At 36.3% G+C, this 26,526-nt stretch overlaps 4 protein-coding genes across 4 annotated transcripts; 2 read left to right on the top strand and 2 right to left on the bottom strand.

Moving 5' to 3' along the window:
* The first annotated feature begins 1,539 nt into the window (after nucleotides 1-1,539).
* On the top strand, nucleotides 1,540-11,842 carry LOC146160884 (eukaryotic peptide chain release factor subunit 1). Its single transcript, XM_083385900.1, has 10 exons — nucleotides 1,540-1,715; nucleotides 4,824-4,999; nucleotides 5,677-5,816; nucleotides 5,900-6,038; nucleotides 6,151-6,341; nucleotides 6,412-6,541; nucleotides 6,622-6,777; nucleotides 6,867-6,931; nucleotides 7,009-7,156; nucleotides 11,401-11,842. Exons 1-10 carry the CDS (start codon nucleotides 1,630-1,632, stop codon nucleotides 11,475-11,477), a joined length of 1,308 nt encoding a protein of 435 aa, XP_083242026.1. The 5' UTR covers nucleotides 1,540-1,629; the 3' UTR covers nucleotides 11,478-11,842.
* LOC146160883 (putative peptidyl-tRNA hydrolase PTRHD1) lies at nucleotides 10,990-12,381 on the bottom strand. Its single transcript, XM_083385902.1, has 2 exons — nucleotides 12,191-12,381; nucleotides 10,990-12,136 (listed from the first exon to the last, which is right to left on the bottom strand). The coding sequence occupies exons 1-2, from the start codon at nucleotides 12,377-12,379 to the stop codon at nucleotides 11,966-11,968; spliced, it is 360 nt and encodes a 119-aa protein (XP_083242028.1). The 5' UTR covers nucleotides 12,380-12,381; the 3' UTR covers nucleotides 10,990-11,965.
* An 8-nt stretch (nucleotides 12,382-12,389) lies between these two features.
* LOC146160882 (E3 ubiquitin-protein ligase TM129-like) lies at nucleotides 12,390-14,034 on the bottom strand. Its single transcript, XM_083385901.1, has 2 exons — nucleotides 13,708-14,034; nucleotides 12,390-13,562 (listed from the first exon to the last, which is right to left on the bottom strand). The coding sequence occupies exons 1-2, from the start codon at nucleotides 13,919-13,921 to the stop codon at nucleotides 12,673-12,675; spliced, it is 1,104 nt and encodes a 367-aa protein (XP_083242027.1). The 5' UTR covers nucleotides 13,922-14,034; the 3' UTR covers nucleotides 12,390-12,672.
* Nucleotides 14,035-16,477: 2,443 nt separating this feature from the next.
* Nucleotides 16,478-25,295, top strand: LOC146160881 (uncharacterized). Its single transcript, XM_083385727.1, has 11 exons — nucleotides 16,478-16,524; nucleotides 17,142-17,262; nucleotides 17,690-17,827; nucleotides 18,045-18,132; nucleotides 18,825-19,046; nucleotides 19,329-19,528; nucleotides 20,274-20,319; nucleotides 21,638-21,809; nucleotides 23,789-23,985; nucleotides 24,578-24,747; nucleotides 25,181-25,295. Exons 2-11 carry the CDS (start codon nucleotides 17,153-17,155, stop codon nucleotides 25,293-25,295), a joined length of 1,458 nt encoding a protein of 485 aa, XP_083241853.1. The 5' UTR covers nucleotides 16,478-16,524; nucleotides 17,142-17,152.
* The last annotated feature ends 1,231 nt before the right edge of the window (nucleotides 25,296-26,526 follow it).

The following is a 26,526-nucleotide window of genomic DNA, read 5'->3' as shown; positions in this document are numbered from 1 at the left end:
ATGCTTATCATGTCCAAATCACTTAATTTTGTTCGTGTGTCGTTATTCTCTAATTCCGACAATTCGACAGACAGTTTTCTCAGTATTGCAATAACTGAAGGCAACACTTGACTTAAATAAACTAAAGTTACTCATTTCCAAAGTCTTGACTTGACTTAAATCTTTCGGGTAAAATGACTTGACTTAAGTCAATTGGTTAAATGACTCAATTGTCTATAACGACTTAACTTTAGTGCTTTATTTAAACAAGTTTTAGTAAAATTTAGATTAATTATTACTAAATATAAAAATGGTAACTTCCTGGGCTATTTGTTTCGCGTTTGACATTTGCAAAACATTTTGATCATAATGGAACGCATTTACAAATTTTTTCACCTTAATATTTTTTACGTGACTTGGATTTGCCTTATGGCAACCACTTGTATTAGAACTTGACTTGTGTAATCAAACTTGACTTGCTAATTGTGGAAAATTACCGGACTTCGTTAAATTTCTTTTTTGAATGACTGGATTTGCAGCAGAAAAAAGTATAGGCTACCATTTTTAATTTTGATGGGAATTCCGGTTTGTATGGGCATTTATAAATAGTTGTAACCTTTTAATAGTTGTGCCGAAGTTATATTTAACTTTTACCTGTTAAGTGGTATCTATTCAGGTCCAAAGGAGTTGCATATCGTGGCACTGCGCCGTGTGTCTCATACACTCATACAAAGACGGATTTTTGTTAAACTAGAACCATAAATGCTGTTGTTACGAGCAATACTGGCCAAACGTCAGCTTTATGATATAACTTTGTGACGCCATTCAAGACACCTTCATGACCAACCTTGATCCGCCCCTATTGCCGTGATGGTTTCGTATAGTAGGCCAGGAATAGTTTTCTAAAGAGGTTTTTTTAAAGAGGTCTATCGCACTGGCCGTTTTTGTTTGGGGTCCTGGTTGCCCGGGCAATTATAGCATGGACGTTTGAAACGTTGTGAGATTACGCTCAGCTGTTTAGTTACTTGTTCACCACGTGACGAAGTTTTCATGAGTAAGATTTCAGGCCTTGTCAATATAAAGAATTTTAGATTATCTAAAAGTGATGCGACTTAAGTAGATAGCTAACAAGTGACTAGGTTTCAATTGGTTTAAGTGTAAATTTAGGGGAATATAAAGGTGCTTTAATTGCAACACAATAGGTCACGTAAAACTAAAAAGTATTGTATGTATTTAAATATTTAAAACAGCTCTAAGAGCGGTATAACAAAACCTAAAGTGTGACCTTTGGCGCTGGTCTAGAATCCTACCATAACGCACATTATTCGTGAATATAATTATACTTGACCAACACTCCCCCAAACGCTAACTCACACCCTAACCAAAATATTGTCCATTGATTTAATAATTGTGGTAGGATTCTAGACCAGCGCCCGACCTTTTGTCATGACTCATGATCTATGATTTATCTTGTCCAAAAAATAAGTGTTCTGCATTAAACTTTGTGTGTCTGACCCAGTCTGGGTAGTATTTAAAAAATATGTGCATTTCAAAAAGATTTAGGATATTATATTTTCTGAATAATACTACCAACCATTGAAGTTTGACATTAAACTGTTGAAAGTTGTGTTTTAAAGCACATTTTGAAAAATGGCAGAATCTGAAACTGCAGCAGACAGAAATGTTGAAATTTGGAAAATAAAAAAACTCATCAAAAGTTTGGAAGCCGCCAGAGGGTAATATTATTTTTTAATTATTGAAATTACTACATACAATGGAAATACTAAGAACATTAACTGTTAAAATACTGCAACATTATTAAACAAGTGTGCATAACTGCCATCTCCAGTCAGAAGTCATACTAAGCATTAATAATGCTGCACATCTTATATTCTACCGGAAGCCTTTAAAAGGCTAACCAAAATCAGCAGTCACAGCAATTTGCTTGTAAAACCATTGTACTAAAATATATACAGGTGTACGGAATCTACACTTTCCTGTAGCTCAATTGAAAGAGTAACTGTCCTAGTATGGCAGAGAATGAGTTTAAACATAACAACATGCTAATTTTCCGGCCATGTCTGCACGATAGTTCTTGATTGTTTAACTGATTCGGTTGCCCCTCTATAGCCTTCCGAGGTATAATAAAACAGTGCCTCTTATGTATTATGGCTTGTGTAGGCTGATCGTGGGTTAAAATAACTGCCAAAAGCATTACTTAATATATGTTTCGTTTTTAAAAATTATTTTTACTTTATCTACTTCATTTACATTGCATAGCTTTCAAAATAATTCCGGACTCAGTCCCTTAACATAATAACTAAAGCACAAACCAAAAAGTATGTTTTTGTCAATCATCCCTTTGAATGCATTAGTGTTATATATCAGTGATCCACAGCCAATGTGCCACCACATTCTCAGAGGTGTTTTACTTGCATTTATTAAGGGTACCCTTCGTATTCAGTAGAACTAAAACTTTCCTTAGTATAAAACTCAACTACCTGGAGTATAAATATAAAGCAATTGTTTTAAACTTTATATCAAAGTAAAGGAATATATCCATACGCTCAAAACCATAAAATATCAATGTAAATGTATTATTGGCATTTTGTAATTGTTTAAATTAATCTTGGCTGCTGTTTCGGAAAATAAATTAGGCAAAAAACCTACAAAGCACAATTGTAGGCTGGCAGAATCTTGCCAGCCTTTTATGATACCTACTTCTGTATGGGCTTTGATATTCTTATTACGTCATACTTTAAATTACTTAAGGCATTACATAGAGAAGCATAGCCTGGTACGTCCTCAATATGCTGATGCGAATGTTATACCTTTACATTTACCAGGAATGTGGAATTCAACTCAATATAGGAGTAGTTTCCAAATCAAAGTAAAACTGCAAACACATAACAATTCTATGATTAAAATTGTGTACTTATTAAAATAATAAACAATCTATATATGCCTAACACTGACTTTTTCTCACACTAACGTAACTTTTTTCAAAATGGCACAAAAAAGTAATTTCTGCCAATTGTAATGTGTAATGTTATCAGTTTATCACATATTTCCGCATTTAAAAAATAGATGTTATTAAATATGTGTGGAAATAACCACAAGATAATTTGTAAAATGGATCTTTGAAAAAAAAAACTTTTCAAAAACCAAATTTTTTTTCCACCTAAATTTTTTTTAACAATTTATTCGATATTCTGGCTGTTTCTTCGATCGACATAGTCGCCAGCATTCTGCCAGACTGCCATTGTCAGGTTTCATTTTTCGAATATGCTGTTAAAATCCCTGGACGTTCCCTGGTTCCTCATTGCAAAAGAGTGCAGTTTAAAGGATTTTGGCAGACTTAAGAGGTTTAAGGTAGACCGTAAAACCAGAAATTCAGAAGATAAAAGAATATAATATGTCATATTTTGGCGTGTTTGTTCATAATTATTCGCTCCTTTATCTCTGGACTGCCTATGATGATATTTGCTTTTGTTGTCTATGATAGTGGCCTTGTTTAACATTAAATCTATTTAGGAAAGTTTTTTGGGAAATATCTACACATGCAGGGGCGTATCCAGAAATTCAAAAAGGGGGGGGTTACGAATTTTCAACTTAGGGAATTCCCCGTTGTTTTTTCGTCTCACGTTAATGACGTCATAAAATAGTGACGGATAGGACGTCATAAAATAGCGATGGTAATGACGTCATAAACAAGAAAAAAAATCATCCGAAACAGCCAATTAACGCCCAGCAAAAGCGAACATTTAGACGGAAAGCGAACACGTGCGTTATCGACAATCCTACCAGGCTCCAGCTGCCAAACCGCTTAGTATGCAATCGATAACTTCAGGCGAAAAACTAAACCAAGACCGTGAAATATGTGTGATTGATTTTTTTTTCGCCATCTGCAATACTAAACGGAGATCTTTTTTCCCGGGTGTTTTTTTGATTAGCGCGAAATATAAAACTATTTCGAATAAAACGGTCTAACTTTAATAGTTAGTTAATTTAGTTCAGCGTTTGATAACCGTTTTAAGTTTGGGGGAAACTGGCGAGCGAAGCGAGCGCGATTTTTTTTTTGAACGGCGTTTCTTTTAAATTTCTTTCAAATATTTTTGAATACGTTTCCGGTTTGTCCGCGACGCAAATGGCAGCTTTCCACGGCGCAACGGTAAAGAAGCGCTGATCTAGTTCAAAATACAGCATCAAAACGTTAACAAATGGGACGTAGGAAGATCATTCGTTTTTTAAAATTTTCGCACTTGCGTAGAAAAAATAGTCAAAAAGTATTAGAAATGAACTCGTGTATAGTTTGTCAAAGAGGCGACGGGCCCGATACAGTAGGTTGCCGACCCCAGTCTTACACCAACATCTGATATTAACGCAGACAACAAACAGCGAGAAACATCAGCACAGTCTAACTTTATATTATTAATTGTCGAACACACACTTGCTGATCAGCCAACCCGAACGAATAACGAAAGAAGAGAAAAAACTATCTAGCGTTTACGGTCGACCAAACAAAAGACGAAAAACGGCGTTTTGCTTTTGATTTTGGTTTCGCATTAGCTCAAGACGCGTGACCCAATTACATTTAAAAACACGCAGCTTCGGACGGTGAGTTTAAACGCTGACAAAAACGAACAAAATACGATATTGTCACTTACGAAAAGGGGGGGGTCCGAACCCCCCCCCCCCCCCCCTGGATACGCCACTGTACACATGTATATAACTGTATGAAATTTACAGTTAAAAATCAACAATTAAGTGAATGAAAAAACCAATAGACACAATTTTTAAATTGACTATAAACAACTATTCAATAATATCTTAAAACTTTTCAGGAATGGAACCAGTATGATTTCCCTTATTATTCCCCCAAGAGATCAGATCTCAAGAGTATCTAAAATGTTGGCAGATGAATATGGAACAGCCTCAAACATTAAAAGCAGAGTAAATAGACTTTCTGTACTCGGTGCAATTACCTCAGTACAACAGCGACTAAAGTTGTACAACAAAGGTAGGAATTTCTGCAGTTGATAGAGACAAACATTTAGAGAATATTAGTTTTCACGACAGTAATGTTGGCTCAAGTAGAACATAAAACAGTATTGGTAATAAATTCTGTAAAAAGAGTCTTGACGTTTTATGGGTCTGGATTTCTTTTTGAAACAGGTTACATAATTACTTAAAGTAACAGATATATGCACTGTAATATATGCTTTTTACAAACTTTGGAACAAACAGTGTTGAATGTCATGCTTGCAACAAAAAGTTTGTTTAAACAAATTCTACTTATGAGATGAATCTATAAATAGGTAACCTTTGTTGTGTGTATAATTGTGTCTATTAGTTACATATTTGGTGAGAAAGAAAATGTTTACAATACTAGGTATTAGGAATGTCTAATACTTAACATTTTATTTTTTTTAAACAATTTCACATGATGACATTACTAAGCCCGAACAAGCAAATTAAATGAAATAAAACATTTGAAGGTATTTTATACCTGTCTCATTTGGTCAAAATTTGCTTAGCAATAAAGAGTTTGCTGACCTTCCAAAATCAATTTTTTATCGGAGAAGCACTGATACCAACTCAAGATCGGAAGAGTACCTAACCAACATTTGGCATTGGGTATCTGCTCCGATCTGATATTTTTTATCCACAATAACTCTTTGTTTTATAAAATTTCAGTTCCAGTCAATGGTCTTGTTGTGTATTGTGGGACCATTGTTACAGACGAAGGAAAGGAAAAGAAAGTAAACATAGATTTTGAGCCTTTTAAACCCATCAACACATCACTTTATCTTTGTGATAACAAATTTCATACAGAGGTATAAAAACATCCACCATAGAAGTTCATTTATTTTTCTAGGTTAAATATAAACAAACACTAAATGTTTTGTATTTTATTTAGGCTCTGACAGCCCTGCTTTCCGATGACAATAAATTCGGTTTTATTGTTATGGATGGAAACGGTGCCTTGTTTGGAACTTTACAGGGAAATACCCGAGAAGTGTTACATAAATTTACAGTAGATCTTCCAAAAAAGCATGGTATGTTGTATCTCTGTTCATTTATAACGTTATTGAGTTGTGATCAAAACTTATGACATAATATAAATATATTTAATTGTCTTGATTATCAATATATATCTTTATTGTAAAGGAAGGGGTGGGCAATCTGCATTGCGTTTCGCACGTCTCCGAATGGAAAAGCGTCACAACTATGTCAGAAAAGTTGCTGAAACTGCTGTGACACTATTTATTTCAAATGATCGACCAAATGTAACTGGGCTGATCCTGGCTGGGTCAGCTGATTTCAAATCAGAATTAAGTCAATCAGACATGTTTGACCAGGTATTTAAAAAAATAATCAATTTACTAAGTTAAAAAATTAATTATCAACTCTTGTAATCTTTTTGAATAGCGCTTGGTGGCCAAAATTATTAAGCTTGTTGATGTGTCCTATGGCGGCGAAAATGGTTTTAATCAAGCAATTGAACTTTCAGCAGAAGTGCTTTCAAATGTTAAATTTATTCAAGAAAAGAAGTTGATTGGTGAGAATATGAACCAACTATAACTTTCTACTTAAAAATTATACCACCAGTGGTATAAACCTTTTAATACATTTACTCAGGTCGTTACTTTGATGAAATTTCACAAGATACCGGAAAGTTTTGTTTCGGTGTTGATGACACTTTAAAGGCATTAGAGATGGGAGCTGTAGAAACACTGATTGTGTGGGAAAATATGGACACAATGAGATATGTCTTGAAAAATCACAGTACAGATGGTAATAAGATCTGGAAAACCGATTTTCTTTATTTTAGTTTAATACATTACCAATTTATAAATAAATATTGCTTTTTTTAACTATGGCAGAGGAGAAGATATTGTTCCTCAAATCAGACCAGGAAAAAGACAAGACTCATTTCACAGATAAAGATGTGAGCTTTATTTTGTTGTAGCATAACCACAATTTAAGTGCTTCTGTTATTTAATAAAAAAAGTTGTGTTCCAACAGACTCAAGTTGAAATGGAAATGACAGAAAGCTGTGCGTTGCTTGAATGGTTTGCCAACAACTACAAAAGGTTTGGTGCTACCCTTGAGATTGTGACCGATCGTTCGCAAGAAGGTTCCCAATTTGTCAAGGGCTTTGGTGGAATAGGAGGTAAATGCGTGGTAGAAAGTAATTAGAAGTACATTTAAAACAGGGGTGTCCAACACGCGGCATGCATGGAAATGTGGCATGTGGCCTAATAAAAAATGGCATGCAAGCCATCAATAAACAAATTTGGAGTTTGGCCAATTGTCAAAAAGTACGAAATTTGTTATACAGCCAATCTTTAGAGCAGTGTTTCTCAACCTTTTTTTACCACCAAGAGCTAGCCAACCTACAAAATCTCGCCCTATCTCATCCTACAATTTCAAAGGCAAAATAAACATATTTATTCAACACCTAGAAAAAAAATATTTTACAACCACACTAATACAGGTCTATATTTTAGGAATATCAAAAAAAAAATTTAAAATTTAAAAAAATATTAATATTGAATATTAATATTCGCTGAATATTAAAATATAAAAACATTTGCCAACCGTTTAACCAACAAATTGGGGTAGACCTTTAACACACCTTTCCAACGATACTACACATGATGCCACTGATATGGGGGATAAGGGTTTAAATCGACGATAACCGATATTTATATTCATAAATAACCATGCGATATAATCGCCATTTTTGCTCCCAGTAGCATCCCCTCAAAATGAAGAGAAATTTTCACTTGCCAACCGTTAAACCAACAAATTGGGGTAGACCTTGATCATACCTTTCCAACGATGCTACACATGATGCCACTGATATGGGGGATAAGGATTTGAATCGACGATAACCGATATTCGTATTCATAACCGATCGCAATAATCGTTAAAATCCTGTAATTCGCACAGTTCTAAATGACTTCTCACATATAGTATCAAAGAAAAAATGGCTTTGTTCTAACCACGTTCTCACGTCGTTGGAAAGGTGTGATCAAGGTCTACTCCAATTTGTTGGTTAAACGGTTGGCAAGTGAAAATTTCACTTCATTTTAAGGGGATGCTACTGGGAGCAAAAATGGCGATTATATCGCATGGTTAATTATGAATATAAATATCGGTTATCGTCGATTTAAACCCTTATCCCCCATATCAGTGGCATCATGTGTAGTATCGTTGGAAAGGTGTGTTAAAGGTCTACCCCAATTTGTTGGTTAAACGGTTGGCAAATGTTTTTATATTTTAATATTCGGCGAATATTAATATTCAATATTAATATTTTTTTAAATTTTAAATTTTTTTTTTGATATTCCTAAAATATAGACCTGTATTAGTGTGGTTGTAAAATATTTTTTTTCTAGGTGCTGAATAAATATGTTTATTTTGCCTTTGAAATTTGTAGGATGAGATAGGGCGAGATTTTGTAGGTTGGCTAGCTCTTGGTTTTTTTACCCCAGGGCGCACCAGACGAGCGAGTCGACTGCTAACTTTGTTTGGATACTTTGGTTTTTAGTGGCAGATTTTATTACATCAGGCTCCTAATTTTATTATCTATAAAGCAGCTAGCGGAAAAAATAACCCGACTCTAACTCCCGAGTCCGGCTGACACCCTACAGCATTTATTTTACCCATTTACGTAACTAAATTAAGGTGTATTTTCAACAATCCCCTCATAGGGGTGTCATATATATCATCCAACCACAATACATTGCTGAAAAATATCCACCATATGCTATTTCGCCTTTTCAATTTACATTTGGCGGCACTATTAGTTTTAAAATTGGTACTGCGCCCGTCGGATTCGGGACTCAGGCAGTCCGACTTCAGCAAAACAAATCGACTCGACTATGGTACGTAGAGTCCCAAATCTGACTCCTACTCCACAGCCCTGCTATAAAATACCATGTGCTCAATAAGACAAGCCTAAAGAGAAATAAAAAAAATAAAATAGGCCTTTCATGTTGTAAATTATTAAAACACACGGTATGTTAGTTAGAGTTTGATGGAAACACAGAATAAGCCCCAAAAGCAACAACATCTAACTCGGAATAAATCCAAAATTTAACGGAATAAGACCTAAATGGACAAAATAGCGCCCAAAACTGTAAAACACAGGGTATGGGACGGTTAAAGGACATCTTCTTGGTATCGGCTGTTTTGGTGTCGACGTTTGGCTGCCTTAGTTTTAAAAGCGCCGTGAGGGCGCCGCTGTTTTGGCGCAGGATTGTTTGCCTCTGTTTGGGGTTAGGCGCGAGAAATGGGTAGAATTAGAATTTGAGGTATGGTTAAAATTATTAGGGGAGTTAGTGTTGAAGTTATGGTTAAGGTTTGGTGTTAAGTAAAAGATTGCAAAGGTCTTTTTCTTGCCATTTAGGCCGTGCCTTAGTTTAAAAGGCGCCGCGAGGGCGCCGCTGATTCGGCGCAGGATTGTTTGCCTCTGTTTGGGGTTCGAAATGCACAGTACGGTTCCTAGGTTAGGGGTGCCCAGCTTATGTTTACCTGCAATTAGGCCTACCATATGTCCTCTTTTAGTTGGATTTGTCCTCTTTTTTCGCATTTCGAGTTAGTTGATTATGATTTTAGGCGAGACGTTGAATCTATTTCCAAAAAATTACAGTAGCCATGAAACATGCTGAATTGCTGGTTTAGAAAAGGATTTCCAAAAAATTGCCCAACCAGCCCTACCTTCTTGATCAGACCTGGGCCAAGCATTTTAATCCGGCCCGTGGCTTTTTTTCTTGAACCTACAAAGGCTAAGCGAAAACAAAGAGTTTTCTACACGTTGGTTGTATCGTAATTTGTAAACACTTTTTCCAGGAACAAATTTAGACCCCGCCAATCTCAATTTTAAGCCTGTTTTAAAACTAAAACAGAAACTGTTTTCGCGATTTGCGCGAATCTCTTCTGTCTTTCACGTGTGTTTCTCGCGATTTTTCACAGACAAATAGCGTCCTATGCACTGTGGCACTATCTCCAACGAAAGTTTAACAAACTTAGTCTAATATTTATATATATTTTGCGCTTTTGTCGAATGTATTCCGTCTTTAAAATATGAACGAAATACCGACCGTTTTCTAACTCTGAAACATTATACCGATTCACACTTTTTTCGACCTAATTTAGTTAATGCCATTTTGTGTGTTTCTCCCCATTTATATCGTCTTTGCAATATGGCCGTTGTACCTCAAGTAACACATCGGTAACTTAAAGTCTTAAAAAGCAAATTTTGGTTCAACGCGCCCCACATCTTGTTTTAAACTTTACATTTTAAAACCAATATAGTCGCAATTGTTTCGCGCGACTCCTCGTGGCTTTCTTTAATTTTGACTTATATTGCACATTTTCGCGCAACTCCAAACGTAATAACAAGTTCGTTAGCTTATTTGTTTTATAGCGTCAGAGTATGACGTTATATTGCGTATATTTGAGATAGATCCTGCGGCTCGCGGTTAAAATAATTGTCCACCCCTGTTCTTGATTGTTATTGCAAACATTGCGCCAGAAAAATTGCAACCGAACCTCACATGTAAAAAGTCTTATCATTTCAGCAAAGGTGTGTGATTATGTACTTTAAAACGTAGGATTTTAAATCGTCACTTAAAGCTCTCTCTTAGTAGCTGCCAACAGCAAAATTCGCAACAAATAGAACAATATTTGCGCTCGAGTCGGCCAGTAACACCAAATATCCTATCGAAAATTAACCCGAGAATCCCAAAACAACCAAATATCCCGAAAATCAGCATAAAAAATCATTAAACTCAAAAGTAACAGTTCTACTTTCGATTTACTTGCCGTCAAAAAAGTGTCCTCTTTTTGGGTGCTGAAAATATGGTAGCCTTACCTGCAATCGACTGAAATACTTTAAGACTTACAATCGACCAGTTCGGTATAGAGTCAAGGTAACAAACATTACAATGTACCTTTTTCCGTCTCTTGTACTGAAAATAAATTGGTATTTTCGACTTATTAAAGCGGTAAGTTGAAGTAGAGTTTATTTCGCATTAAAAAACACGTAAGTTAACTTATTCCGTAAACCAACAAACAACCATTATCTAACATTCCAAACAAGCGATAAAGTTATTTGTTTTCTTTGTTACGTCATAATATGCTTTATGTCAAGACACAAATTGGTTGTTTCAATGTTCCGCCTGTGCGCGACAGTTACCGTAATGACGTGCCTAGTATTTTTTTAAACGAACCAACGAGGATACTAGCATGATAAAGGATATTGATAACAGCTATAACTTATCCAAGTATGGACTGTTTTTCGTTTTCATAATGCTTTTTTAAGAATATGACCCGATTGATGTGTTTACCCCTGCCTTTGGTGATTTTTTGCCTTCTCTTTTAATTTCTTTTTAACCTAATTTTTAGGTATGCTACGGTACCGAATCGACTTCCAGAGTTTAGAGTTTAACGAAGATGATGATGAATTTTTCAACGATTACTAAGGTGGACTGGTGTTTAAACCATGTGTGAAGATGCACAACATGCCACTTGTGTAAAGTCGCTATTGTGGGTGTGTGTTCTATGCCTTTGGGGCACTTTGATGCAGTTCTGTGTATGCCATTTTCTGGCAAGGACCATTGTTTCTATTTATATTTTAATTACTTAGTTAATGTGCTTGATTTTAAATTTGGTTCTAACTGCAACATCTCATTTAAATGCGTGAAAACCACAGATATAACTTAAAAGATGGAATACAGAAAAGTAGGCCATAAAACCTCCAATTTCATTGTATGTGAGAGCGCTAGAAGTTCCTGTACGCTTTAATATACCACAAAAACAAAAGTACATATAAGAGAAAATTTTTAGAGTGTTAAAGAATGTTGTGGGAGTATTGGCCAGGTTTTCTGTGTAAAGATAAAGCATACTAGAAAATTAAAAATACTTTTTTAAACATCACCAATGATAACAGGATTATGTATCTGAGGTTTAGTTATTTGAATAGTTTTAATGTTTTAAAATATTGTTGAATCTGTTCTTTTGGATATGGTTTGGCTACAAGACAGGTAGGGATATTCTCTGGATGTTCAATCCACAATGTACAGTCAATATTGTTCTGTTTTAAAACTTCCGTCAAACTCTTCAACTGCTCTTCATCTTTTGCCTGGGAATATAGTTGTGGTTAAGGCAGTTCTATAAAATTAAAAAAAAGTCCTACCTCCAGCACCACTTTTCTCATGTTATCAAGGTCCTTGGTATACTCAATTACATTCGCATCGTCTTTAAACTTCCAGAAAACAGCAGTGCATGCATGACATGCTTGTGCCACCAGAGCCCCAACTGGCCAATTTAAGACTTTTAACAAATCGCCTCTCAAAACCACATACTGTACAAGAACACTACCCATAGTACAAAACTGAAATGAACAAAACTTTATTTATAATTGCACGTAAACTACTATACACAAAGGAGTGTTAAGGTAAACAATGGCAACAAAGTTAAATACACATATATTTATATATGTATAATAACATGCGGAAGTATGCTTTTATCTCTTTGAACTCGTTTAAAAAAATTCTTCAAATAAAGACAGTAGAAGTAAAAACAACTACTAGTAGAATATTCAGTGAAACAAATAATATACTGCACCCAAAATTAAACCAACTGGTTATACACTAAAAAACAGTTGCAGAAAAGAAATCACGCTTGTTGAATTAATGATATGTCAAGCATACAGAAATGTGCTCTACACATAGGACATGTAGCATAGCTTCCAAGCCATGACGAAGGATTGGATTGATCTTGGCGACTAGCATACCATCGTCCCATGCATTCTAAACACCAAAGAGGATTACAGTTGCAATCTGAACATTCACCCTCATTGGCATTGGCACATTGTTTCATTAACTTTACACCAGCTGGCTTTTGATCACAGCCAATGCAGTTGGCCAACTCTTGTGTTCCATCCACTATGTATAAAGGATTTTTTAACACTTGATCACGAAAAGCTTCCAGAAAAAGTTCGCTTGACGTGCGGTGTATGGTAAGACTTGGGTCTGCACGTACTTCCACCTTGAGCTTGGCTTTAAACTCAGTGTAATCAGTTGACATTATCCGAATGCCAAAAGGTTGCTGGTTTTTCATGGGCTGCACAACGATTCTCACATACTGAACTGTTGTCATGGAATTCGGTGACACATGATATTCCTCAGTCTGGCCAACAGCAAGTTGCACATGATCTTGATGAACAAGTGTAACTTTGTATGGTCCAGATTTAATTATCCAATTGTCTGTAACTATCAGTGATGTGTTGCTACTTGGACCGCTAGTATATTTGTCTATACTTCGAAATTCTGCATTTACTTCCAAGGCAAGGCGTTTCCAGTTATCAGAATACAGGTAGAGATTCCTAACTATAGGATGATTGGACCATTCTACCATGTGCCAATAAATAACCAAAGTTAAAGACCCCAGAAACATTGCAACTGCCACATAGAAGTAAACCTGCCATCCTGTATGAATTGCCCATTCGGAAATGCCAAACACATCCAAACCGGAATCTCCAACAAATGTCATACCAATGAAATATCCTGAAAACAATGTTTGTCTATTTAAAAATTCTGAAAACTGTTTACTGGATTAAAAAACATGCCTATAATTCATAAATAAATTTGGTTTTAGCTGTACTCTGATATTATCTAACATCCTTAATCGCATGTTATTTTTTAAATTTACCTAATGGAAGACTTGCATGAAACAGCACAGTTGCTGTAGTCCGTCGGATGTGATACTGCACAAAGTTCATCACCTCACTGCCCAGCCAACTTGAGAACAAGCTTTGTATCGTAAAACCAGCTGACTGAAACTCTGTTGGCGATGCCACAAAACAGAAGGCAACAAGCCAATAAAAGAAGGAGAACGCGACTGCTGGACTGATGCTCCATGCCATTTTTAGGTAGTTTCAGTCAGAGAAATATTAGCACAAAATCAGAAAAACTATCCGAAAGGACCCATTAGAGTGAAAATCTACAATATAATATTTACAGATTTTCTGTTTTGATGAAATTTAAATTCTATAAGTTACAATAGATATTTTTTTGTTAAAATCATCAAAAGTAATACGATACAATATACACCAAGTTGGGAAGAGGGGTTAATTATGAAAGTATGTAGTACTAGTAACTAAATTTAATGCTACTTTTTTATGTCACATTTGACAAATGAAAACTGAAAATGGTATGAAATCTTGTTGTCTTTGATTCTAACATTTTCTGTTATAAAAAACATTGGCGCTCTTTCACTATCGTATGAAAAAATTAATAAAAAAAAATTTTCTTTAAATGCCGCATACCACAACACATATTGTTTGGGTTAGGGTGCGGGTTAGCGTTTGGTTGAGGGTGGGTCAAGTTATTATTAATAATAAACATAATATTACTTGACTTACCCTAACCCAAACAATATGCGTTGTGGTAAGCGGTATTATTATTTTTTTTTTGCATAACTTTTCACGTACAATAGTGAAAGAGCGCCAAAACATTTTACTAAACATGACCAGATGCTGAAAATTTGATTTTATACCTCATCAATTAATTTTCATTTAGCGCAAATTAAAACTTGAAATTGATAAAATATTTGTCTTTGACATTGAATCTGTCACCAATTTAGATTATATAGTAATTGGGCGCTGGTTAGAATCCTACCAACATTTATTTCAATACTACAACGCCGCAACTATCACCAAAACGAAATATTGTTAGCAATATAAACCTATCTAGGCCAGCGCCTTGTTGTAGAATAATCTAAAAAAAATGTAGACTCTATAATACTACATTTAGAAGCAAACATCTAGAATCAAGATTTAAATTAAAATAATCTTAAATGGCAACTATTTGCTAGTAAACTGCGCAACGTCGCGAGGGCAGAGTGTCAATCAGCCAAGCGTAAAATGTTGCTCGCATGGGAAATTGTATTGCTGGATAATATAGTACCATAGAATACTAATTACATAAAAGGCTCACTCGGTCTCGTCACGCATGAGTAACACTGACACGATTTGTTAAAAACACGGGTTTCGGCGGCAATTATAGGTAGTATTCTATGATAGTACCGTATTTTAAAAGGCTAACAAAAAAAAATTGCATCTTATTTTTTGCGAAAATTGATGTTTTGGAGCCCAAATAGCTCACCGGTTGCTGATATTTTTCACCTAAATTCAAGTCAATGACTTTTCGTCTTTTGCACAAAATACTTGGGTAATAAAGTATTTTCAAAAAGTAATTTTTCAATAAAATGTGTTAGCTACTTATCTCAATTTTCGCACTTAAAGCAATTTTCTTGCTTTAGGTAGCGTTTTTATTGGTTTTAAGCTAAGTTATTGCTCATAATCGAACGAGTTATCCAATTTTAATAGTTTAACGGTTAAGTTTTATGACAAGGACTTCACTTGGAATTGACTTTCTCTAATAATGACCTGACTGGGACTTCACTTGTACTTAAGTTATTTTACGAATGACATGACTTGGCATTAATAACTGATTTCAAAATGGCTCGTTTACATCACTGCTAAATTATATTTTCCCAATAAGAAATGCGCTGGTTAAACCAGTAGATCAGGTAGGCGATTCCCCAAAGTATTCGTTTAAAAAATGCAATAATAGTCGCTTTCAGTGGTCCAAACACTAATATGCTACTTGTTTGGCATAGAAATAAGTTTCGTCATGTTTAGCATAACGCCGTATCTAACTTTTTATTGTGTTTCAAGGTCTGCTCAATAATTTGTTTCAAAGTACCGTATATCAAGGTTAGTATTTGCGCATTTTGGAATGCGCGAAAGATTTTTGAGATAGTTTTTAAAATCTCTATATTCCAATAATAACGCCAATTGGTCATTTTTGCCTGTGTTAATAAACAAGTCATTTTTCAAGGTAACGGGTCTCATCAGTCATTTCATTTTTGAATACTATAGATCCAAGTCATTGTCATATTAGGCCTAATCAATTCCAATGGCACGTCATTGTTATCAAAAATCAATCCTAAACTGTTAAAATTAAAAATCATTCCAAGTCATTTGCCTAAAAGGCCCTAAATGATTTAAGACAGGTTAAGGGTTAAGTCACTTGAAAACACAATAGGCATATAGCACGGATATAAAATTCCAGCCATTTTTATAATAAGTAAATGTTCAATAACGGAAATAGGTAACAAGTTCGTTGCATAAAACATAAGCATGAGTTCTGTTTGTGTTACTGGTCTATTTTTCGAAACCCAACTTTGCGTGATAAAGGAGCTATAAAACTTGCGCTCATGAAGCGCCCAGCAATGCAATATTAATGAATGCACCCGCCTTTCCGCAACCGCCGTCATGCCAAACGAAGAAAAATCAATAATTTCGAGCTGATATGTAGGCTTCGCGTTTAGAGGAAACCCTGTCGAGTTCATGTTATGGTGACGAGTTAAATGCAGGTCTTACAAATTAGTTGACTTGAGGCTGTCCTTTGGTAAACTGGAATGGCATCCTGCCGTTGTTAAACTTGTTTATATATATTTGAGGTATGCGTAGTTGTATTGACACTTTGTAAAGTGGGCACATATTTTAGGGTAGTGTTAAATGACGTGCTTAAAGTAGTAGTCTATTTTTTCAGTTATTTGCAGATAAGTTATTTCAAGAGAAAAATTGAAAAAGAGAAACCGTTAGGGTACAAAATATAATTCCATATAAATAAATACGAACTGTTAAAAAAAAACTTTTAGTACTGTCGGCCTAGGCTGCGGAGTCGTTTAAACATAACCCGATCCGACTTCGTCCACATATGTAGGCTAATTTCGAGTCCCTTATCCATCTCTAATTCTACAAAGTGTTTAAACCCGTTTACGTAAGAAAACAAGGTATATATTCGGCAAACCACTCGTCTTGGTGACATATAAATTCATTCGCCCACAATATAGTGTTGAAAATAGTCCACCATATGCTATTCCACCTTTGCAATTAACAGTTTGCGTCTTTCTCAGTTTCGAAACTTGGTAATGCTCACGTCGGACGGGTATAGTCTTATTCGAGTCCCGACTCCGACTTCGACTCCGCAGCCCTGGTGTAGGCACCACATAAAGAATCTATCTTAACCTATGTTTTGGGGATAACAATCGGAACACGTTGCTTTTGTTTATAGGACATTCTATAATGTACTCGTGTGATGATGAAAAGTTTTATGAAGGCTACGGTTATGACAGCGAGCACAATGACTGGATACAATTTCTAAATTCTATCAAAGCTGGATCGTTACTAAAGCGGTAGGAATTACTTCCAGCTATATTTAGCTGTTATATCCTTCGGACAATAGACACACCTACAGCAACTCAGAACGCGCTTTACAACAAACAAAACTTATTTTAAATTATTCATGCTACTTGGCTGATTTCGTACTTGATCGAAAACGTAAAGATTATCGTATACAGTCTAAAAGTCTTCTAAGGTTTCTTAGCTGGAAAAGGGTAGCATCGATGGAAATAATAATTATTTACCGTGGCACGTGTCGTGCAAAACCATCAATGCTACCCTTTTCGAGCTTAGAAACATTATCGTATACCTTTCTAAAAGCTTCTGCTGCTCACCAAACTTTAATCAGCCCAAATGAGTATGAGAAGCCTAACAAACATGGAGTTGCCCGCTGATTGTCGAAATAGATACGCCGATTTTGACGAAATTTTTACCACTCAGACACGACAACCTGCAAGAACTTTGGATTCACTTGCGAAGTGAAGAGCCGGAACTGCTTGATACCTTTGAAATATTTCTTGGTAACGCCGTCGGGGAGATCGATAGAATACAAGGCGACAAGAACATCGCCCTAAAGAGGTTCAGAAATTCACCCATACTTACTCCACCAACCATAAGAACAGCAACTGAAAATACTCTATTCTGTCAATTTTTTATTTCTTTTCATATTTCTTTGTTTAATTTTTTTAAATTTATAAACTGCATTTCTAAATGTTAAAATTTTAAGTATTTCTGTCAAGAATCTTGTATATTTTTGCGTAGCGCGTACAGATTTAAGTTTTGTTTTATCTAACAGCAAAGAACAAAGTGAGCGGGAAGTTCAACAGATATTTATCGATGTCGAAGAAATTCTTGAAGAGGAGCGTCATCGGATGAAAGAAGAGGTGTTGTTTTTGATGATTTGTTTTAAACCAGGGGTGGATCAAGGAATTTTGTTTGGGAAATTTTTTTAGGGACTGCTTCACAAAGTTACGTCATTTCATGGCGTCGTGAAACAAATAATCTTAAAAACATTTGTTGTTTTCAGGCAAACTAGTGCATAAATTCCAGTTGAATACGGTCTAATCACGCCGAAGCGAAAAAAAAAATAATTTATTTGGTTAATTTGACAAAAAAATTAAGTTGAAAAGGTACGTGACACATTGGTACAGAAAAGTTCGTTTAACAAAAAATGGCACTGTATAAGGTTTATGAATCCACATGTCGTGCTTGAGACGACATAGTATGCTTGGCGGCTTTGGGCTTAATAGATTTCCTTAATTGGACAAAAACGTGGTAAACGTTAATGAGGCGCGTTAAGACATAGTTTGGTCTACTTTTTGTTGGCAACATATATAAGGTACTGTATAAACGATGCTTTACAAAACAATGTTGTTCTACGATATAATGGTCAAATTTAATTATGCAACACCTTTCGCTCATTACCAGACCCATTTGCTTATAAAATTAGTTCCTATCGATTGGGCCCACGAGAAGTGTCTCATATTTTCTTCGGTGATACAGTGGCGGTAATCGATCTTAGTTCGAGAGTTGCAATTTTAACTCCCATCGATTTCAGTCTTTCTATGTACTACAGTACGAGGAGAAATATCGCTACGAGCTTCGTCGCCACATCGAAGCGAAACAGCGCGAGCTCGATGACGTGGCAGACCGGAAACGCGGCTTAGAGCGACAGCTAGCGGACGTTAATTTGCACGAGAGAAGGAGCAGCGAGAGCATTCGGAATCTAAATAGGGTCGTGGAGGAGCTCAGTTGCAGGGAAGCTGTTTTGGAGACGGAAAATAGCAAGTTGCAGCAGGTGAGCTGATTCCCATAAAAGAAGAGGGCCAGAGGCGGGATTCCGTTATTTACTGTCACCTAAGATTACTTTATTTTCTAAAGTTTCGTTAAACAACCTGCAAAGTGTATCGCCAAGTTATTCATACATATACATCCCCAGCTTCTGTTTAATGTCCCTTTGTTTTTCATTTTTTTCAATTCGGTGAAACGCTTGCTTCGGGAACTATATTAACTCTTTAAGTATACGGATCGGTAATTCGGAACGGTTTAAAAAAAGATCGGAACGGTTTCTGGGTTTTAGGAGAACAAGCGGCTTCACATCCAGCTCTCTGTGTCGCTGGACAACCTCCAGCGTTCACAGGAACTCTGTATGAGACTCCACGAACAGAGCGAGAACGAATTCCTCCAACGAGAAGGCGACACATTCCAAGCTTCCACCGAGCATGAGGAACAGGCGACGCTCGAAATCGATCCGCTTGACACGCTTCGAGAGGCTCACAGGTGTGCGATATACAGTAGGTTGCGCTTCGAAGTGGAACAAATTTTACATTTGTGGTTGTAAGTGAGCGATTACGCACTGTGTCCATATCAAGTGTTGAAGGTCGTATAGGCAATAAACCTGTCTCGCCAGGACTAATACTTTCTACCCTTTTTGTCCCATATACCTATACGCACGCATTCTATAATGAATTTCATTTTAAAACAAAGGAAGGTATGCCTTATGCCCACGGTTGGAGTAATATCGTAAAGATACCGAATACCATTAACACTATGCTGCGTTTAACGTCGTTAAGTTTCGTTTGGTAAGTTTACTTGATGTATTTGTTACAGTGAAACAAAACAAAAGAAACTTATTCCTCAAACAAAATGCGGCCCATAAGGACTGGCGTGAACATTTGATTTTTCTTGGAATTAATAAAACATCTATAATAACTTCATCACGTTTCACTTAACTTGATGGAGCAACAACAAAGAAACTGTACTGACAATTTCTGTAAACTTTCGATATTAATATTCAAAAGGAGCGGAAATACTCTTGTAGTAGCCTATTCATTAATTAATTTATGTATAGAAACGTTCTTAACACAAAAAATTATTGTTTTCGATGTTTTGTCAGCTTAGTTTTTTTCCCACGTTTCAACGATAAAATAATCTTTTTCTTTTGGACCAGTGAAACTTGTTATAAGATTCCAATATGTGTTTTGTTGTGCTTTCTATCCGCCAACTTTACTGTTTTGCAATGTAGGGCCAGCCTTTTGGAGAACAAGAAAGGAAACGTCACTCCGCCCCTTGTAAGTCAGCTTTTTTAACATGTGATGCTTACAACATGACACCAACTGTCGGTTTACCAATCCGAAGAGATCTAATCTATTAATGCTATTTTGCGTCACAGACCTAAACACCCAAAGCATACAAAACTATATATGCATTTGAAAACGAACTTTTATTTAGGCTTAGGTTTTATGTATAATATTTATAGGGACACTTTATATTTAATGTGTTGCCAATAGCCCCATATATTAGTACCGTAGTCTATTGAAATGCGTAAATTCCAGAAAAATCTCCAAACGAATAGCCCTCTTTTGAACAAGCCCAAAGGCGTAAATAATTTTTGAAACATAAAACTGTTTTATTAATAGCCTAATAGTTTAGAACGCTTGCAACATGTCTTAACATTATCTTAATGTTACCTTATAATGTGAAGGTTTTCGGGTATGTAGAAACGATATATTATTTAAGCTGCCTGAGTAAATATAACGCGCTGGGCCACGCACTCGTGAATGACCAAAGTATGGGACAGTAATACCAACTTAACTGGTATTTGTTTAACTCTATATAGCAAGACTACTCAACTAATTTTAGCAAAGGTCCAGTTACAAAAGTTTAAATTTTGCTTAGGTTCGTTATAACTTTCATGAAATAAACAGTCATACAAAATGTAATACTGTATAATTTACACATGTCTTTAGCTTTAAACGAGAATTCTGTAATGGACCTACAAGAAAGGGGTTTTAAATAAACAGCAGCAGCAATTATTCGCCAAAAAAAAAATTCATCAAATCGCATTGCTAAGTAAATACTTAGACCAGTGGTTCCCAAACTTTTTTGGCTCGCGGCATACTAAAATATCTTAAATATTTCGCGGCACACTTTTAACAGAACAACAATAGAGTCATTTTACAATCGCCCACAGACAAACTAAATGTTAATGACTCAAAATGATTAATTTGTAATGGGTAGTGCGTATTTAAGTCTAACATACCGTACTTGCGTGTATGCCTATTGGTAATACAAATAATCTATTTTCCGAAATTACAAAAAAATTCGCGGCACACTTAACAATCTCTCGAGGCACACAGTTTGTGAATCACTGAGATCCAGATTCAACAATGAAAAGGTCCGCTTTCGAACCACGGTCCGCCAGTTGAGTAGCCCTGATATATATATATAGTATTCGCTGCCAGATACTCTGCATATAAATATAAAAATACTGGAGTATTATTTAATTGCGAGGGTCAGATGGCCGTTGGTTGCTTTTTTCTACGTATTGAAAGGATAACATTTAGTTGCTCAGCGCTATTATGCGTTTTAATGAGGTTGAATTCGCAGGCACGACTGAGCACAATCAACTCAGAGTACGAATGTGACGTCACTCCGGATCCGAACACACCTTCGCGCGTCTTTAAAGTGATCATGACCGGCGACTCGAACGTCGGCAAAACAAGCCTAATTCAACGCTATTGCCAGGACAACTTTAGCGACGAAAGAACACCAACAATAGGCAAGGGTGTAATTTTTAAACCGCCCCAAACACCGGGAAATTACCCAATAGGAAAGCAACAATATCTAAAGCAGAAAAATCTATAATACCATAGTTATAAGACCAACAACATGATAAAGCCAAATACCCACGACAGAATAATACAAGAAAATCGTCTGAATATAGCACCTAAACCTGCCGGGAATAAGTCCTAAATTTATCGGAAAAAGTCATAAATGGACAAAATAACGCTACGAAACCGTTGGGTCGCCACATTTGGCACCGGGGATTATTTTCTCCGGTTGGAATTTGTGGGCGGGTAACGGGTGGAGTAAAAAAATGGGTTAAGCTTTAAATTATTATAGGAGTATTTGGGGTTAAGACATAAGTTGGCCTTATCCTGGTCATTTAGGTCATATTTCGACGGGTTTAGGTCTGATTCAGATTTAAGCGTTGTTTACAAGGTAAGGTTTTATCCTATTTTGGTCTTATCACAACTTTGCTTTATTCCGACGCACATTGATGTTATTCTAATTTCGGTTATTTCGGCTGAAGTCCCAATTTATCATTGTTGTAAACCAGTCATTCTAAAATTGGTCAAAGTTCGGTTCCAGTTCTAGTCCCATTCCCAGCCATTGCCATTGCAAATTTTGTGTCGAGTCATTTGCACTCAAATCATTTTTAAAACGGCAAAATTACTAAAAACTATATATCTAGCAGAATATTTTTTCAAGTTAACGAAATGAGAATTCCTCTTAAAATAAAAATATCTAATAAAAATAGTGATCATTTGCTTAAATGGCATAGTCAAGTTAAGTATTTTTTCGAAAGAATTCAGTCATTTAGAGCAGGGGCGTGCAACCTGCGGCCCGCGGGCCAAATGCGACCCGCGGAACCAAAATATGTGGCCCGCGGTGTGCTTTGGTTTTTGGCCCGCACCACTAAATATTCAGGTAACTGTTAAGATATTTAAACTTCCTGACTGTTCCTTAGATTAGGTCGCCTTATATAGCATGTAAATTTTTAGTTGGAAATTAGAATAGAATGTGACCTGCTAACAAATAAAACTACAAAATGTGTTTTGGATGCTGTTGCTGAAAGTGTACAACTTTGTGTGAAAGTGAATTGCACTGAGCGCTACAATTTTTTTGTTCTTGAAATGCTTTCGAATAGCTACCATGTAAAGAAACCTATTAAAAATGTCCGTTTGATCGTTTTCGCTCATTTGAAATGTAATTGTTTTATATTTAATTTCAATGTTCATGTGAGAACATCTCGATCTAAATAAGTTTCCACAGCTGAGAAAATTAGTCGCTTTTAGGGTGGCATTGTTCGGTTCAACGTACGTGTGTGAGCAATTTTTTTTTGTGGTAGTCACTCACACAGTGGTAGGCCAACTGTGGACGGCGAGTTATTTTTGAATAGCTTGGTGTTATCATGTACCGTAGTTGTTGGCCGCATGATAGCCGTACATTCATTGCACTTTATTTTAACAATTGGTGTGGCATATAATGTTTTAAATTGGCTCAGCTTGGAAAGACCCACGTGCCAAATGTGGTCTTGTGTTTGTGCCAAACTTTAACTCTATGTAAACGCAATTTTTTCGCGCTTCGCGCGTAGATTCTCTTTTTTATATAATGTTTTATATTATAGCATGGCAGTGTTTTTCCCATTAAGCGCCGTAGAATATTTAACCTTAAAACCAAAGATACCCCTGAATCCGCCACTGTTTTCCTAGTGGTTTTACGTAGTGGGCCTTTAAGTAGCTCTGAAAAGACTACTTTGGGCCGCAACAAAAAGTTTGCCGACCACTGCACTACCAGGTAGACGACGAGATATGCAAGTGGCCCGTGGTCTAATCCGAATACACATATTTGGCCCGGCAGTATGAAAGGTTGCACGCCACTGATTTAGAGTTTAGACACAGCAAGAGTGTATTTAAGTCAGTCAATACAATATTGCTATTTGAGATAAGTATACGATTGAACCCTTCCTTGCAGACATCACTTATCAACTGAAGAATATCACTACTCCGGATGGCGTCGCCGCGCTCCAAATATGGGACACAGCGGGCCAAGAGAGGTTTCGCAGCATCCCCAAGTCCTTCTTTCGCAACGCCGATGGTATAATGCTGGTATATGACGTCACAAACGAGAAAAGCATGAAGAATGTTCGCCATTGGATTCAGAGCTCAACGGTAGGTTCTCTGTTTTGTTAGTTTGACACGCGTTCTTAAAACTGAATATTTTTAATTAGTCAGATACGTGGGCTGTGGTTCAAACCGAACTTGTTAGGCGATGTTTTAAGCTTTGTCAGAACGTCACAAATTAAGTTTCTTTCACCGCAGAAAATTCCCGTGAAATCAAAGTATAATTTCAATTTACAGCACTTAAGTTACCGTGCCTTCACAATTAACTGATACTCCGTATTAGTAAATTTACAACACATTAAATATTAAAGCTCATTTAAGTTACAGGTTTTCTACGCCACATTTCGTTGTATTGACAGCTGCATTGTAGACAACAATTAAACCACTGTCAGCGATGCATCTTTAATATTAATAAAATTGACTTATTCTATGTACTTGTCTTAAGTTTAACATAAAAATAATTCATTCAAGTGCGACTTGCGAAACTTTTTATCAACGACATACAGGAAGTTAAATCTTACAAAAATGGAAACTCGAGAGACAGCAGCACGTACAGTTGTTCCATTGATCTATCATACTTTTGTTTAACTTTTGTGCACTGCTAATAGCGGACCAAAGTTAACGAAGAAATTTTTAGGAGCCTGCGTGGAATAATACCAAGATTATGTTGCTTGGTAACAAAATGGATTGTAAGGCAGAAGTCACCTACAACGACGGCTGCTTGATGGCGGAAGAGTGCGGCGCAGCCTTTACGTTAGTCAGCGCGAAAACGGGCGAAAACGTTGCCGAAGCCTTCGAGTGTTTATGCAGGTATAAGTAAATTTCCCTGGATCCGCTTAGCATTGGACTGCAGTTTGCCTAAACGTAAAATTACTTGCAACGTCGAAAGAGCTTAGTAGAATAAGTTGATCGGAGTACCCTTACGAATAATGCAGTTATTTGTGTTAGTGAGAATGAGCAACCCTGGTAACTCCGCCTGGATTAGTATATCTTTAACTAGATGCCCCCTTTAAATGATATGTTGTTTGTCTGAGCCATACCAAATGCCCAAATACGAAAAACGTAGTGATATTTGTGAACACTAAATTTGTGTTTTAGTCAATATTGTGTATGTTCATCAACATATTTTTCACGAATTTACATTTTAATATTCGACATGCAATTTCGAAAAGTTAGATTCAACGAACCTGTTAGCATAGCGGTTTGCAAATTAAAAAATCTACATCATTTTTTATTATTTAAGGATGCTTCAGGTGAATGCAAAAGTTGAAGGTACAAACAGTCCGGCGGATATAGTCGGCGAATCAATAGAACTTGAACTGAATGCTGCTAAGAGAAAGAAGAAGTGCTGCTGGTGATTCGCAAACCATAATCTTATAAATAAAATAAATTTGTGTTTCACAAAAATGATTTTTTAATTTATGAACCAAAAGTCCCGAATGCCTATATTAGGCCTATAAGCAATAGTTCTCAACATCATATGAGTGGTGGCCTCCTTACATAACCTCTCAACGCCCAACGCTTAGATTTATGCGACACTTATGAGTTACAAGATATACCCAGCGTTGTCCTGGTTATTTAGTCCAATATTAACCAGTTTTAATACATCACGCCTTAAACTCACTGGTATGTACAACTACGAATTTTTTTCCCAAGAGAAACGCGCCAGACGAAATGGCGTTAATTGCTCTCTGTGCAAGAGGGAATGATAACGGTTTTTAAAATAGAAAATCCTGATCGATTTTTTCGTTTGTGTGTCCCCTTCCTCTGTGTGTCTGGCTACAAGTAATTCCTTTTTTTGCTCACTTGAGCTTCATCCGTTTTTCCTTTTGCAACATGCAGAAGACTGACTGACTACAGAAGAACCAACCGGCAGACAAGTAGGCACATTATATTCGCAGCACCAGTCTGTTTAAACATTGCAAATTTTGAATAGGCCTATAGCCTGTGACAGCCTGGTTAAAAATATTTATTTAGGAATGGCTGGGTTCTATATAAAATACTTTTAAACTAGATGTTAGCAGTCCACGGCGAATTAAATTATCGCCGTCCTATACGTGTTATATAAACTGAAAACCGAACCACAGGAGTTTTATTACCACTTTAACATCTTAAAATTGTCGCGTTTAAGCCATCAAACCGAACATGTCTGGTTGTAGCGTAATCAGCACTAACCCCTTTATTTGTTTTTTCTTAAATGCGTATGACTTTGATGATCCTGTTGCAATAATTAAAGCGAGAACCTAAACGTGTTGTCAACCAGGGCTGCGGAGCCAGAGTCGGTTTATTTTGCTGGAGTTGAACTCGGGAATTGATTAAGTCCACGTAACACTACCGGAGTCCGACGTGAGCAGGTCGAAACTGAGTGTAAACTATAAACGCATTCTGTATACTCTATTTAAGTTGCATAACACGAGTTAACTCGCGAACAGCAGGTATGGATTACTTGTTTATGGCGCTATTTCTGAAATTTTATACCCTCCAAAGAAAACTGCTGGATCCGCTCCTGCCCTCGAAACAATTTAGCTGAATGGATTTAAACTCATTTTTTAGTTACATACTCTGTCACAAGGCTGGGTAGAGCAGATT

Source organism: Ascidiella aspersa, chromosome 3 (assembly GCF_963924565.1).
Source record: "Ascidiella aspersa chromosome 3, kaAscAspe10.2, whole genome shotgun sequence".
Classification (NCBI taxonomy): Eukaryota; Metazoa; Chordata; class Ascidiacea; order Phlebobranchia; family Ascidiidae; genus Ascidiella; species Ascidiella aspersa.
This window is presented reverse-complemented; position numbering and strand designations above follow the sequence as displayed.

Coding starts and splice junctions, on each gene's coding strand:
- LOC146160884 (XM_083385900.1), top strand. CDS start 1,630: ATGGCAGAATCTGAAACTGCAGCAGACAGAAATGTTGAAATTTGGAAA. Junction 5,000..5,676: donor ACTAAAGTTGTACAACAAAG/GTAGGAATTTCT, acceptor ATAAAATTTCAG/TTCCAGTCAATGGTCTTGTT. Junction 6,542..6,621: donor TCAAGAAAAGAAGTTGATTG/GTGAGAATATGA, acceptor ACATTTACTCAG/GTCGTTACTTTGATGAAATT.
- LOC146160883 (XM_083385902.1), bottom strand. CDS start 12,379: ATGGGTAGTGTTCTTGTACAGTATGTGGTTTTGAGAGGCGATTTGTTA. Junction 12,137..12,190: donor TGAGAAAAGTGGTGCTGGAG/GTAGGACTTTTT, acceptor CTATATTCCCAG/GCAAAAGATGAAGAGCAGTT.
- LOC146160882 (XM_083385901.1), bottom strand. CDS start 13,921: ATGGCATGGAGCATCAGTCCAGCAGTCGCGTTCTCCTTCTTTTATTGG. Junction 13,563..13,707: donor TCATGCAAGTCTTCCATTAG/GTAAATTTAAAA, acceptor CATTGTTTTCAG/GATATTTCATTGGTATGACA.
- LOC146160881 (XM_083385727.1), top strand. CDS start 17,153: ATGTACTCGTGTGATGATGAAAAGTTTTATGAAGGCTACGGTTATGAC. Junction 17,263..17,689: donor GCTGGATCGTTACTAAAGCG/GTAGGAATTACT, acceptor TTTACCACTCAG/ACACGACAACCTGCAAGAAC. Junction 20,320..21,637: donor GAAACGTCACTCCGCCCCTT/GTAAGTCAGCTT, acceptor TTGAATTCGCAG/GCACGACTGAGCACAATCAA.